A 14290-nucleotide genomic window follows, 5' to 3' on the forward strand; every position below is an offset into this window, starting at 1 on the left:
TGAAATGCATATAATTTATTTCTTAAAGAGAAGTGAAAACAACATAATACAGTACAAGTGAAGCAAAAGCATTGTGATCTAAAGAGAGGAAAGAGAAAGTGTCAAGATACACATGAGGAAATGGAGCGTAAACATGACATAAAATAAACACCATTTTCTAAACAGCACAAGGCAAACTGCACTTTCAGATAAAACACTTTTCTTCGTAAACATCTGTCAATAAATTCTGCATTTTGGTATCACTGAAGGAAAGGCAGACTGAAGGACAGTTCACATTTCGCAAACTCAAAAATCACAAATGCTCCTTGAAACGTTGTTTCCCTGAAACACCACATTTCTCCCACACACACACACACACTCACCGAAATATTGAATCGAAAAGAAAGAAACATCAGATCATGCAGCGACCCACCTCACCATAAAACAATTATCCCATCATGTAAGCACTCAGCAAAATAAAAAAGTCCAACAAAAGCCAAGTCCATAACACACGAGTGATGTCCAGTTATCTACTACACAAAGGACCCGGATGGCACAATAAGGAAACACATGTTCTGGATAACACAAGCCTTATTTAACGGGGGTGGGGGTGGGGTTTTTTTCAGTGTTCTCACACATTCTGGAAATAATTTCAATTACAAAAAGTGTGAACCACTAAGAAAAACAGTCTCGAAACCAGACACAGGATGAGATGAGCATGAAGGGTGGAGACGGAGGTGGATGGGTGAGGAGCGACAACTTATCGGGTGAACCCGCTCTAACCTAAATGCAGCGGAAGTTTCCGTGACACAGCAGCTGGTGTGTGGTTACCATACAGGCGGGTTGGGGAGGGAGGGAGAGGGAGAGAGAGAGAGAAAGAGAGAGAGAGACGCTCCATTCATGGGCTGGACAGCCAGAAGACCTGCCGTAACCTGAGCATCAACACTTCTTTTTCTCCAACTCAGGCCCAAATTCACCCCGTACTTGTCTCGTTTTTCCTCGTGACCCAGCGGTAGTGGTGTGCTACATGGTAAACCCACCGAGGGGCAGCTTGGGAGGGGGGGGGGGGGGGGGGGGTTAATTCAGGTTATTTCACTCCAAGACACTCCACTGGAGATAGAAATTTGTAATCGGCAAAATCTGTTCTGCTTAAATACAGGGTATAAAAATAGAACCTCTTTGAGTAGGTCATGGTTATTAAAATGTGAATAAAAGTTATATTGTTCATTTTTCTACATCTAGGTTAAGTGGAAATGTGCACAAAATGTTATTAATTAAGTCTTGGCAACACCAGTCGCTTTGAGGTAAAGCAAAGGGTCCTCAGAGTGTGGCAGAGTCCCCCTCTCCCAGTGTTCACAATTCACTGATGTTTTTCACTTTATAGGTTTTAAAATGACATATCAATGTTCATTTGTAGTCTGTGATACTGCTAGTTATGCAATAAGTTATTTCAATTAACATGAATCACACTGAAAAAAATGTGTTTTTAACAACCTTAACATTTTTTTCTTCTTGTCATCATTTATTTTCACAAATGAAATGAAATAGAAATGATACTGGGGAAAGGCGTCCGCCTGACATCCCTTATAGTTCCTGATGCTGAGCCCCTACAGAAGCTCTCTGGCGCCCCCTCAGTTAGGGCCTTGTTTCCTTTTTGTCCGCATTCAATTTCAGCCTTTTTCGTAGCTTCCTTAACACCGTTTCATCCCAGGTTTGATGTAGTGGCATCACCAACAAGCAAAATGTTTTTAAGCAGGCAAATTTGTCAATTACAATAAAGTACTTTTGCTATGTCTCAAATCAAAATGGGGCGATTGGAGACTATTTCTGGCTTTTGCAAAACGTTTAAATATAAAATAAACTAATTTTACTTTATTAATCCTCTTGGACAAATTTCCTTTTATTCTGCATTTACACAGCCAAATTGGGGTGCTCCAAGGAGCTGATGGGGGGGGGGGGGGTCAAGGGTCTTGCTCGGGGACTCACAGCGGCGACCCGTCAGCTGTGGATCACTTATGTGCAAAAACACAAATGCATAAATTTGATCACTAAGTTGGACAGCACTTTTTTTTCCCCCTACATTCAAAACTGGAAAACGTTTTCGTTCAAATCAAAGCTTAGTATCCAGTACGTCCACTATCTATTTCCTCAAATTCCAAAACATGAAACAATGATGAAACGAAAAAATAAAAACTCCTCAACTGTCCGAGGAGCTGCAGCGGCTCTTCACTTTCTGCACCACCAGGATCTCGTCTCCGTCGCGCATGCTGAAGGAGTGCAGCGCCCGGGAGCCGCACTTCAGCTCCTCGGGGCCCAGCACTGAGCACATTTCCCGGTCGATGTAGAAGAGCCGGACCCCGTTGGTGGACAGCTGCAGCAGTGTTTTGATCTGTTTCTTGAGGTCGCCCACCGTCTGCTCCAGGCGAAGGCTGAGGGACTCCTCCCTCTCGCCGAAGCGAACACTGACCGTGGCACAGCGGGGGCTCAGGTCCACCTCTGCCAGCGGCTCCAGATGGCCGTACTTGGCTATGAGGATGTGGTACCTGGAAGTAAGCAGACTCAAGTTTTTGGATCTTTTGTTTTTTGTTTGTTTTGTGGTATATTTATTGAATTTGTATCAGGATGCTTCTATTTAAATACAGTGCTGAAGTTGCAAGAGTGCTTTGAGCAACATTTTTATCAGGGACTGACCGATTAACCAGCCGATTAGAGCCATTATAATTGATAATCGGTCAAAAGGTGGCAGATACGTTGGTTCGTTCTGGGTCGCTGTTGCTAGTGGAAAACTTGTAAGCCTCTCTCAGGCTAGTTTGACATCATTGATGTTTTTATTTCCACTCGGTCTGAAGCGATAACACAAATCATCACGATAACGAAAGTGGAGGATCTGCTTCGACTTAAGCTACTTTAAAGTAAATTGTTCAAGCAGTTAATGGAACATTGTGGGCGTGAATACATGGCGCAGCGATGCTAAATGCTAAACTTGAACCAAAGGCTTATTTGAGGGATTCAGCCATCGTCTTCCAAGATTTCCGTTATTTCAACTTGATCGTCCAATTAAAAATGAGGTGGGTGGAAACCCACCTCGCTGTGTGTTGAGGAGTCAGAGAAACACACGGTCCTCTGCCTCCTCCTCGCCGTGAGAAAGCTCGGGGCCGTCTCGGGGGAACACGCCATCGCGATAAGGACCCAGGAACGATTAAATAAAATCCAGGAATAAAGGCCTGTGCTTTCAAAGCTACTGTAACAGCTGGGCCAATCAAAGCAATTCCAATCTCCTCCCCTCAACTCCCCCAACAAAGCCAATCCCCTGGCCTGGGTTTCTCCGGCCAAGAACTTCCCGTCCACCCTGGGAATTCTTCCTCTAAGGCCACCGTGCACAAAGTGCCTTTCTAATGGAGGCCATTTAGCAAAAAGGCTTCATTTAAGGTGGTAAGCACAGTATAAAGGAACAAACAATGCTCGGGGCGATAACAAGTCAGCATTTTGATTGTCTTATTAGCATTCTTTGATAATGGGCAGCAAAGTAGGAGCACAAATAACAGTCAAAGCTATCGGAGCCCAGTTCAGATCTGATTCCACCCTCCCGTTGATAAATGACCAGCTTAAAAAAGTAAAATGCAGATATCCCCTCACTTTACTCCAACACTGGTTCTAAACATCCAGGTCTAGCCCCCTTGAAGACCCTTTCTCCTTATTTTGCTGGTCAGGCAGAGTCAAATTTCTGCTTTAACCCTGTTGACCACGCCCCCGCTTCTCACAATAATGCTTCCACATTTCTTTCTTTGGATTTCTTTTTGCACGTCTCCCTGCTCCTTTTCTGGATTATCCACAATCCACCATCTCCACGCAGAATTTGCTGAGTCGTATCACTCGCAATCGGTCCGATTTATGGTTTTGAGACCCGCGTTTATGGTTACTCAAAGCCAGGCCATGTCGGATGTGTTCACCTGAGAGGCTGTGACCCACCCTGCAGCGCTCTGATCTCTCGGGGTAGCAGGGCCACAGCCCCATCGGAAAGGAAAGGGGATAGCGGTGTGTTCGCCGCTTCCCGAGCGTGTCCGACACCCCTATAACACCCACACGCAGTCACGCACTGAGGAAATGGCACCCACCCAAGAGCGAGCACGGAACAAATACAGGGAAGAATGAAGGAAATCAAACTGGGGGGGAAAGGGTGTTTTGTTAAAAAAAAAAAAAAGGCTTTTTGAAGATTTAACCAGTAAGGAACACCAGACACAGGTTAAAAATACCAAATTACAAAATGGATAATTCGCAGCCAGGAATGCCCTGACGGCTCCATCTGAAAACAGTCTCTTGAGTCAAGGTTTGAGGTTGATAGAGGTGTATACATAAAAAAAAAAAAAAGAAAGAAAAGAAAAGAAAAAAAATTCAACCTGCTACCTGGTGTATCAGTTTTCCAATCAGAGAATTCCCAGCACAAAGGACTCATTGAGCAGCGAGAGACTGGTGGCATTGTCTCCCAAAGGTTAGTTTCCCCCAGTCAGCGACTACACCTTCCTTCAGATAGCCCTCCCAAACATTCAGTCCAGGTTAAGTGGAATGCCGTCAGCAATTATTCAACTGCTGTGATCTCAGAGGAGGTAAAAATTCATATCACCTGCAGTAAGTGCAGTGAGGAAGAAAAGAGGATTGCTGCATCTGATCGGCTGTTTTTCAGGTCCAATTCTGATTCCGTTGAGTACGTAAATTGGTATTTGTGTTTCAAATGTTGTACAGCCCTCACGTTGTTAATCATGGTAATGTGGTTGTTAATCATTTAGAAACTGTTCACACAAGTGATCTGAAGCTTCTTTAGCCCAATGTCCAGGTGAGGAAATGTCATAGATACGTTTTTATCCATATCTATCTTGCTTCTTTGTTCCTTTCACTGGTCGCACGAGCTATACTGCTCAACACTTCCTCCACAGGTCATCCGTGGTATTACTCTGTTTGCTACACATCTATAAGCTCCATGGATACATATTAAATTACAGATGTGATTTGAGCCTTAAACGGACCCGGCTCTTCCGTTCGTATACCCCAGGGCAGCTGTGGCTACCAACATTGAGTATAGGAGTGAATTTTCTGTTCAAGTGATTCTTGAAGTTATTACCAGCAATATCCAAAATACACCCTCCATTGCCATGAGGTTGAAATAGGAAGCGCGTGTGTATGTGTGCTGTACCTCTCAGGAAGCTCCCGTTCAGGACAGTTCTGGTCCTGGTAGTACCTGATGAAGAACCTTTCAGCGTCCTCTCTCTCCCCCTTAGACACCGAGCTCCCATTCAACATCGTTACCGATGGCAGCCTGTAGGCAGGTGCAGTGATAAAGCACCTCAAAGTATGTCCAGACTTTTATTTGTCAAAATTACACTCGGTACAACATGCAGTGAAATGCGTTGCACTTGTTCCAGATCTAAACCCACAATAAACAAATAAATATCTGTAGAACGTAAGCATACTAAATGAATCAGGGGGGGGTCAAACATGTGTCCCCATAAAGGATGCAGATATCCTGCATTTTCACACAATAGTCTGAAGAGAATTTTCATATTTCTCCAGAAATTCAGGTTCTTCCTCATATATTTTTTGTAAAAAGTGCAGGAAATGTGAATATTTTTGACTTACCAAATATTAATATTTTATTGCTAGTTTGGCCCAGTTGAGATCAGTTTCTTGTGGCACTGAACTAAAATAAGCCTGACACCCCTGTGTTAATGGATGTAAAGTTTCAGACTTACTGTGCTAAAATGAGATTCCGCTTCTCCTGAGAGCTGTACGACTGCAGTAGGGGGATCCCTTGTGCTTTGACTTCCTCCAACTTCGGAAAGAAATTCAGCTTTTCAATGTCTTCCCATTGATTTAGTCCTGAATTAAAAAAAACATTTTTAAAAAAAGTTGTTATTTTTTCTGTGAAGTATAAAAAATGTGCACCCTCACTCACTCACCCGAGTTGTTGAGGTTGATACTGCGCAGGTTGGGGAAGAGATGCTCCAGTGCCTCCTTGGTGTCTCCCACAGAGTCCACGCCGTTATTGGCCAGCACCAGCACGCTCAGCCGCGGGTAGAGCAGCCCGAACTTCCTCACTTCCGCCCAGTCCTGCAGCCGGTTGTCGGTGATCTGCAGCAGGCGCAGCGACGGACACGGCGCCTGGGACTCGGACACGGTGTTGTAGCCATTCAAGCACAGGAAGAGCTCCTCTAGCCTGGAACACGGGGTGCAGAGGCTTGATCAGGCTCACGAGATGGGTACGGGAAAAACAAAACGAAAAAATAAAGCTGCGGTTTGTTGTCCAACAAGCTACAATCGAACAATCATCAATCTATTCTGTCATATTTATTCTGTCATATACGCAGCCAATAAGACGGCACTGAAAAAGCTGAATAAACAGTTTTGTTTCAAGAAAGTGGCCTTAACTTAAATGTATATGTGATACATTTATCAAAGTGGTCACCAGACCAAGTAAATCACTTCTTTAGATTTGCAAAAATATAAAAACTGATGTGGAAAACAAGTTAATGGACTGTGTGAAATGCATTCAATCTAATTTTATATGAAGCTTTGTTGGGGTTTTTTAAATTTTATTTTAACTTTGTGATCAGCTGTTTTACAGAAAAAGAAAAATAAGGGGGAAAAAACCCATCGAACTACTTTCCACCTTTTAAAAAAATTGTTTTGAAAAACAGAATCAACAATATAGGGAAAATGGCAAAGGGTGATATTGTTTATAGTTTTTTTTTCTTATTGCAAATGTTAAACAATGTTGTATATAATTTTTAAAGCCCTTTTATATTGAAAAGTTTTAGGACTATAAAAGTAAGAATACATCATTTTCACTTTTCAACGTTTTGTTGTCACTAATTATTTTTTTCTTGCTTGGATACTTAGAACACAGTTTAATATTAAATGAGCTCTTATTAGATGAAATAATATAATACATGTAGCATTGAAGATAAATTACATTCATCATGAGAAAACTTTATGTTTAAAAAAAAATAACATTTTTAAATGGAAACTTGCTATAAACATTTAATGTGATGCTACGGCTTCAATTTTTTGGTTCAGGTTGATGCATTCAGTGCATCATTTGTTCCTCCGCCTCGTGCATCAAACTTCAAACGTGTGCTGACTCACTTTGGTGTGTGCTTTGTGAGCGTGTGCACGGTGTCCCAGCTGACGTTGGTGTTGTTGAGGACGAGGTGTCGGACTCTGGAGAAAACGTCGGCCATGCTGGGCTCCAGTTGCATGCTGCTCAGTGGGTTCATGCTCAGGTTGAGGAAGTCCAGCTGGGGGACGTTGGAAACGATGGTGCAGACCTGGAAATTAATTAATAACAAAACACTAAAAGCAATGTTGAGGAGGGATTTGTGGAACATTTGAACTAAATCTGCAGTGATGGCAAGTGACCAAATCAGGTAGCATTATTGTGCTTAACTAGATTTTTCAAGGTTTCTCTACCACTCCTCAATTTTACTTTTCTACTAACTTTTTAAAAACGGAAAATAAATCTAGAACTTTTTGCTCCCAATCATTTGTTTGTTCGGTTCCAGCTTGCAATCATGTGGAATTAGCGATTTGACTTGCAACACTGCACACCACCTATCCATCCAGATTGACAATACACTGAATAAATTGGTCAACAACTCATAGAAGAGACGATTACTTTGTGGACCCCTCGATGCTTTCAACACATAAAAGATGAAAGCCATTCAAAAGACATAATGAGACGTAACAGACGCCATTAAAGGCGCCTCACGAACGTGGCGTTTTTGACAGGAGCTCAAGTAGCGCCATGTCTGAAAATTGTCTGAAAGGGTTCAAACAGCAGCGACAACAGCATCCATCCACCGCTTGATGTTAAACTATTGGCTGTAAAAACATCCTCACAGAGAAAATCCCATCTACTTTTATCTATTTTCCAACACAAATATCTGTACTTATGATTAAGCGACGTACAACATGTGAATACTTGCAGTTTCCTCTGCTTATCAGCAACACTTGTGCTTTCCTCTCTTATCTTCATATAACAAGTCGAAACACATGTTCTGAAAATTCACCCACGTCATCAGCCTGTACTGCCTTTTCCCTCAACATTACAACTTAAAACAACACCGAGAACTTGTTTTGATAATGTCATGGACACCCACTTCGCCCCAGTCATTCAGCTGATTGAAGGACAGGTCCAGCTCCACCACATGCGCACAGAAGGTTGCAATGTTTGACCGGTCGCCGGCTTTACTGATCCCACAACCATCCAGAACCAGAGCACTGGGTAGGAAGAGACGATCTGCAAAAAACAGGACTCAGCGTCAGTGCTGCAATATTTAAAGCCTCACTCTCACCCAGCACAGACCGAAATGTGGCAGATGAGTCTTTTAGCCTGAAAATAGGAATATTTGGGTCAAAACGTCTGAGGTAAAATAAAAAGATATATAATTATTAAACGTTCCTCCAGGTGACCCTCATTCATTCTAATTACATTTCAAGTGTTCAGTTGCCCCGTTCAAACTTTTTTGAGACAGTACCTTCAATTCACAAAAGGTCAATATTGTCCATGAGAAGGTCAGAAGCCTCAGTGTCAACATTGAACGTTTTATATACAAGTCGCATGACCAGTCAAACAACTACAGAACCTGCAACTTATAGTGTCAATAAAGTTTCCTAGCTTTTTGGGAAATAGAGTTTCGCCTTTGAATCAGAAAACATCATTATTGATTTTTAATTCATATTCATACTCATATTAATTGAATATGAGCTACAAGCGCAGTCGCGTTTACGCTAACAAATTCTGGTTAGACCTTCAGCTTCTGTGTGAAACACAGTTTTCAAACAAACTGTTGATAAATCGTTGTTTTTCACAAGCAAGTATAAAAGGAACTTTGCTTTATCACACTGGTGACATTGTTCAAACACCTTCATCCAGCTTTCCTCACCTTTAACTGGGGATCCCGGAGGACTGGGGAGAAGCACCACTCCGATGCCTTGGCCATAGGGGAAATTCTCAGGGTTGTACTTCTCACTGATGACTTGGACGAAGGTGCGGACCTCCTCTTCGTCAGAGGACAGCTCCATGATTTAATCCCTGGACAAGAACAAGAGAGAAACAAATTCTGTATCTTTAGTTTAGATCTATAAACTTCTGAATCATAATTACAATGAACTCATTGTAATTATGAAAACTGTGAACTTCTGAACTTCTTCCTTGGTGTTGGAACCAGTTCAACACAAGAAGGGAAAAACAACTTTATTTTTGAAATAATCTTCATCACAAACAACTGTTTAATTTCTCCTTGTGATCTCAGTCCCGAGTTGTGTTTATCATGGCTTTTAAACGTAATAATAAAAACTAAATAAGCTGAGGGAACAGTTTCTCTGAATTGAAGTTAATTTTATTAAGCTTATATACACAATGATTAATTATTATTATTATTATTATTATTATTATTATTATTATTATTATTTTGTGTGTGTACTGTGAAGCACTTTGGTCAACCTTGCCCGTTGTGTTAAATTTGCTATACAATTAAAGTTGGATTGGATTGGAAATGTATATTCCTATAAAGCATAGGGGTCAAGCACATTTGAATTCAGGAGCTACAAACAGCTTAATTTCAGCTTTAGTGGGCTGGGCTGTAAAATAGTGCCATAACAATGTTTAAATTCAAATGTAAAAGTTTTTCTTTGTTGTGGCGCCAAGCCTATGTGATAAAAATGTAGATATTGCAAAGCGCAAAGTCTGGAAGATGCAATATCAACAAAGATTGATTAATAAAGCCTAACAGCTATTGAATGCAACAAAATGTCTCACATTCCACTTTCCTGGTAAATCTGCCTCCCACTGCTTCATATTTGTCTCGTTTCTTCTCTTAATAGACAAATTTCATCGGTGTTTCTGACACGTCTTGACTAAATAGGTCTAAAAATACTCTGGGAAGATCACAGAATAACCCACAAGACAGAAACGTGAGACGCAGAGTAGCACTGAGGAAAAGAACAGGTGCACGGCTGCGAGTCAGGCCTCCATCTGTTCTCGCTTACATTCATTTTCTTTTATTACCACCACTTCTGTTATGAAAGGTGGTTGATTCTGTCAGCAAACACAAAAATGCACCTTCGCACATGTCTCACATGTTCCATTTGGCACATTTTAGACTAGAAAGCAAGCTTCTCTAACCAACTTTACAATAATAACTTATTATTTCACCTCAAAATGTCCAGACATTTAGAGCTTTGGACAATCATCAACAGGTAAGAGCAGAAGTCTATTGGTTGAATAACTGCTTATTGCAATTTTGGAGAGGTACAATTTTAATAATAGAGTGTGTGGATTGTAAGGAAAAAAAGACACCAAGAATGGCGTGGAATCTAGATTTCTCTTCTGGTATTTAAAGCAGAAGTTAAACTTAAAGTTAAATCATGATTAATACAATTCCAACTAGCTCGCATCACGTCATTCCCCTTCTTGAATGCAGATTTATGAATTACTATAGATAAAGTGAAGATTTGTTTGGATACAGTATGACAATTATCTCAATTCAGATGAGAACATAATAATAACCTGGACATTGTCTGCATCCAGATGTCCCCTCCCTCCCTCCTCCGCCCTGATCAGCCCTATCACTTTCACACAAACAGGATCTGATCATCTTAAATTTGGCCCAAATGAAGAGGTGCCATTGCCAATTGACTGAGCATTTCGTCCGGACTCCGTCTGATGTTTCTGTCATAGACAGTTTCTCATTTCACATATGCTACTGATTCTTACCTCTGATGTTGCAGAGACCAAAGGGAAGATTGTCCTCAATGACACATCAGATCACACACCTCCATCCCTGCTGGGGCAAAAAAAAAAAAAAAAAAAAAAACGCTGATGAGAACTTTGATGGAGAAAACAAGAGCATCATTTTAAAGAAAGAAGAAGAAAAAATGTTGTTTTTTTCAGGCATGCAAAGAGAGACTATCCTAGAATACCCTTGATATAATGAGTCCTCCTTGTACAAAGAACAAACACCCCAGACAAAGACATCACAAGCAGTGAAACTTGCACTGTATGGATGGCAGAAAGAAAAAGCAGCTGTGGTCCTGTCAGGGAAACAATATGAAGTGGTAAGTGTGGATCAACAAAGCCCAGTGGACAAGCACCTTTCTTTGGAAAAGGTGTGAACATGTGCCACAATAACTACTCATTGCTTTATGGAGGCAAAATACACCACTCAAAAAAGGAAGGAAAACCTGGGTGTAACTTATCAAGGTGCATCAACTATACTTTTTAGGAAAACTACTTTTATAAAGTCGCTTTTTTTCTTTCTTTTGAGCGAGTGATTCAACTTTAAAACTGCTCGCTCACGCCCCTAGCGGTGAACTTGTTCAACTGCAGCAACAACAAACTACCAAAAACACATTTTCCTTAAATAACGCATAGCATCACAAGATAAGCAATTCCGAATTAATCGGAAGTTTCTATTGGATCAAAAACCTTCGACTTCAAACTGTGTCAAGAATAGATGATTAACAATCAGTGAAACAGCGTTAAACGAGTGGGTTTCATGAACAGAGTACGGTGCTCGAGACGCCGATAAACAAACGCTGTTTGGGGGGGCTGCTTATGATCGAGGCCTGCACGCGACGCGTCGACCGCACAACTCTGAGAAAAGCATGCACGAAATTCGACATTTTATCAGTGCCAGATGGCGTATTAGAACATCTGTGGAGAGTACGAGCCATTGTTGTGACTGTCAACCTTGAAAAAGCGTGTGTCAAAAGCCTGCAGTAAAAGCTGAGTTTACCCTCGCATTGTTAAAAACAAAACAAAAAAGACATCGGCGGCTGTCCAAACCGAGACACGATTTGGAGTTCCACGTCTGAGTGTTGATGTGGTCTTTTGTCACGGATGTGGTGTATTTTGAGACTTGTGCACTCACCGTCCCCGCAGCCTCTCAGCGCTGTTTGTTTTTGTTATTCTACGGGTGAGCTGACAGATTAAGACACGCCCCCAATGCCGGATGTGACGTGATTTAAATGCCAATTTTAAAACGCGTCCTCGTTTTTAATTATTAATTTTACTTTTTAGACGGAAAAATGACTTGAATGGACAACATAACGTTGATTTTTTTAAAGGTTTTTATGTAATTCTTCTTCTTCTTCTTCTAATTGTAAATGTTGCTTTATTTTGAGTTGTAAAACGTACAACTAACGCCCCAGGATGAATGCTGGAACGTTTCAAATACGTTACAATGCAAGAGCAGTCAATTTAAAACGGCACGTCTAAATATAATAACGAATAATCAGATAAGCCATTTGAAAGTGTGTATTAATTTCTATGTCTAATGTATTGGTGAACAGTTCTACTAATACAATACAATATCAATATATATCATTTAAGTTTTAGATTTGATTTACAATTTTAATATTAATTAAGACTGCTTCTACGAGTGTCAGAGAAAGAAATGATTGTGATCCCCATGCTCTCTTTTTCACACACTACCAGTCATTTACCATTTTCTTCTACCACTCCTTTAAACTTTGTCTTGTTCTACCAGTCTGTTTACTTCTCCTTAAACCTCCTTTCCGCTAACCTTTTTCTAAATTACCTGTCCTTAAACTTTTTCTGATATTTCTTTTCTATAGCTTCCTCAGCATTACAGTTTAGCTGTTTTCAGCTCCATCCTGCACACTTGCATTTTCTCAGGAATGTAACATTTTCAAGTTGTTATTAATATTGCCTAATAGGAAGAATATTGTGGGTTCAAAGCCAGGCCTTTTGAAATAGAGTTTGCACTTTCTCACTGTGTGTTTTCTTTAAGTAGTCTATCTCACGGTATAAAAACATTCATTTGAGGCTAAAGTGTGACTTCTAAATTGAATGAAGGAGTTGGACTATAGGTGACTTTGTCTCTGTCTTGCCCTGTGATAGTCTATGCTATGATCCCTGTGTATCTTGTGTATGTTTATCTAAAGCATTGGGAATTGCCTTGTGTCTGATTGTTGCTCTATAAATAAATTTGCCTTGCCTTGCTTTGCTTTTGGCTCCATTGCCTCGCAACCCTGAATCCCTGAATTGGATTAAGCAGCATAGAAGATTGATGACACGACATGGGTGAATCTTGAGAAATCCATTCATAGTCTCTACTGCTTTGTCAGGATATTATATTACCAGATACTGATTTTTTGGGGGGTGGATGTTTTAATTGGATTTGACATTTTTTGTTAAACATCTTACAGTCTGACAAATGTCATTGTTTTTGTTTAGTAAAATCAAGTTCAATGTTGCCAGAAATATAAACTACACATTCTGTCTGTTTCTGGATCTCAAACTTACATCCCTGGAGCTACTATATGAGGGCATGCAATGAAAGTGGGTAGTAAATTATCTTTTTAATTTTCAAAAAAGTGAATTAAGCTGAGTGAATACTGTACTGAATTTGATTTTATAGCAGGGGAAAATGGTTTCATTATATTAATCCCCTTAATTCTAACCTGTATGGACGTCAAACAGGTATATCATTCAAACAAAGAAGGAAGGAAGGACACAAGCATGGTAAACAATTTAAACCAAAAGCTGGAAGGTTTTTCTTGTTTTAAAGCAAAGACAGAATCTACTGGTACGAGATCAGGCCACCAGGTGGCAGTGGTGTACCTCTTATGGCTTGAAATCAATTTAGTGCAGGGTTTAGAGTCCAGGCTTAAATTGATCAGTTGTGTGCAGCCAACAAGATCAAATTACACATCAGGATCAGGACCAGACATCTCCACCACCAGCTGTGGAGGAAGCAGAGCTTAGATTCAGTTCAGCAGTTTGAAAAGATCCATCCCAGTACAATCCTCACGTCATGTGCTTGTAGGATAACAAGTTCATGTATATATTCATTGGAAAACTTCTGTTATGTATTGCTGCTGATGTGAATCAGCTGATAATAAAAGAGCTTCAAAAAGAACTGCTTCGACGATGCTTCTTGATTTGGATAAAGATGTTTAATTGTTGAATAGCATCAGGGAAAAAAACACAGATGTGCTTCTCTGGAATCACAGACTGGTGACATAGGTCTGTGGTCCATTGTGCTTCTCCCAGAATCACAGACGGTTGAATTATCTGAGTATTTCTGATCACATACCAGAAGAAAACAATAACATTTATGGAACGTAATAGGAGAATAAGATGATGTGCTTCAATGCATTGCTGATTTGAATGTGATGGTGTAGTGGTGAGCACTGTCCCCTCACAGGGGAAAATATTACCCATTCAAGTCCAGGTCAAACATGCATATTTAGTTCAATCATTAAATCTAAATGTCCTGTACTTCTGTGTTAG

At 40.6% G+C, this 14290-nt stretch overlaps 1 protein-coding gene across 1 annotated transcript in view; it reads right to left on the reverse strand.

Annotated features, from left to right (window-relative positions):
• tecta (tectorin alpha) overlaps positions 1-11861 on the reverse strand; it is a 39893-nt gene extending 28032 nt beyond the window's left edge. Inside the window, exons 1-8 of the mRNA XM_080509222.1 lie at positions 11769-11861; positions 10748-10817; positions 8916-9064; positions 8130-8269; positions 7117-7298; positions 5931-6187; positions 5724-5850; positions 5168-5290 (exon numbers count right to left, since the gene is read on the reverse strand). Of these exons, the coding sequence (XP_080365348.1) occupies positions 5168-5290; positions 5724-5850; positions 5931-6187; positions 7117-7298; positions 8130-8269; positions 8916-9054 (968 nt within the window). The 5' untranslated portion in view covers positions 9055-9064; positions 10748-10817; positions 11769-11861. The remainder of the gene's footprint in view (positions 1-5167; positions 5291-5723; positions 5851-5930; positions 6188-7116; positions 7299-8129; positions 8270-8915; positions 9065-10747; positions 10818-11768) is intronic.
• Positions 11862-14290: the final 2429 nt, after the last annotated feature.

The sequence above is a fragment of the Blennius ocellaris genome, assembly GCF_963422515.1.
Source record: "Blennius ocellaris genome assembly, chromosome: 14".
Classification (NCBI taxonomy): Eukaryota; Metazoa; Chordata; class Actinopteri; order Blenniiformes; family Blenniidae; genus Blennius; species Blennius ocellaris.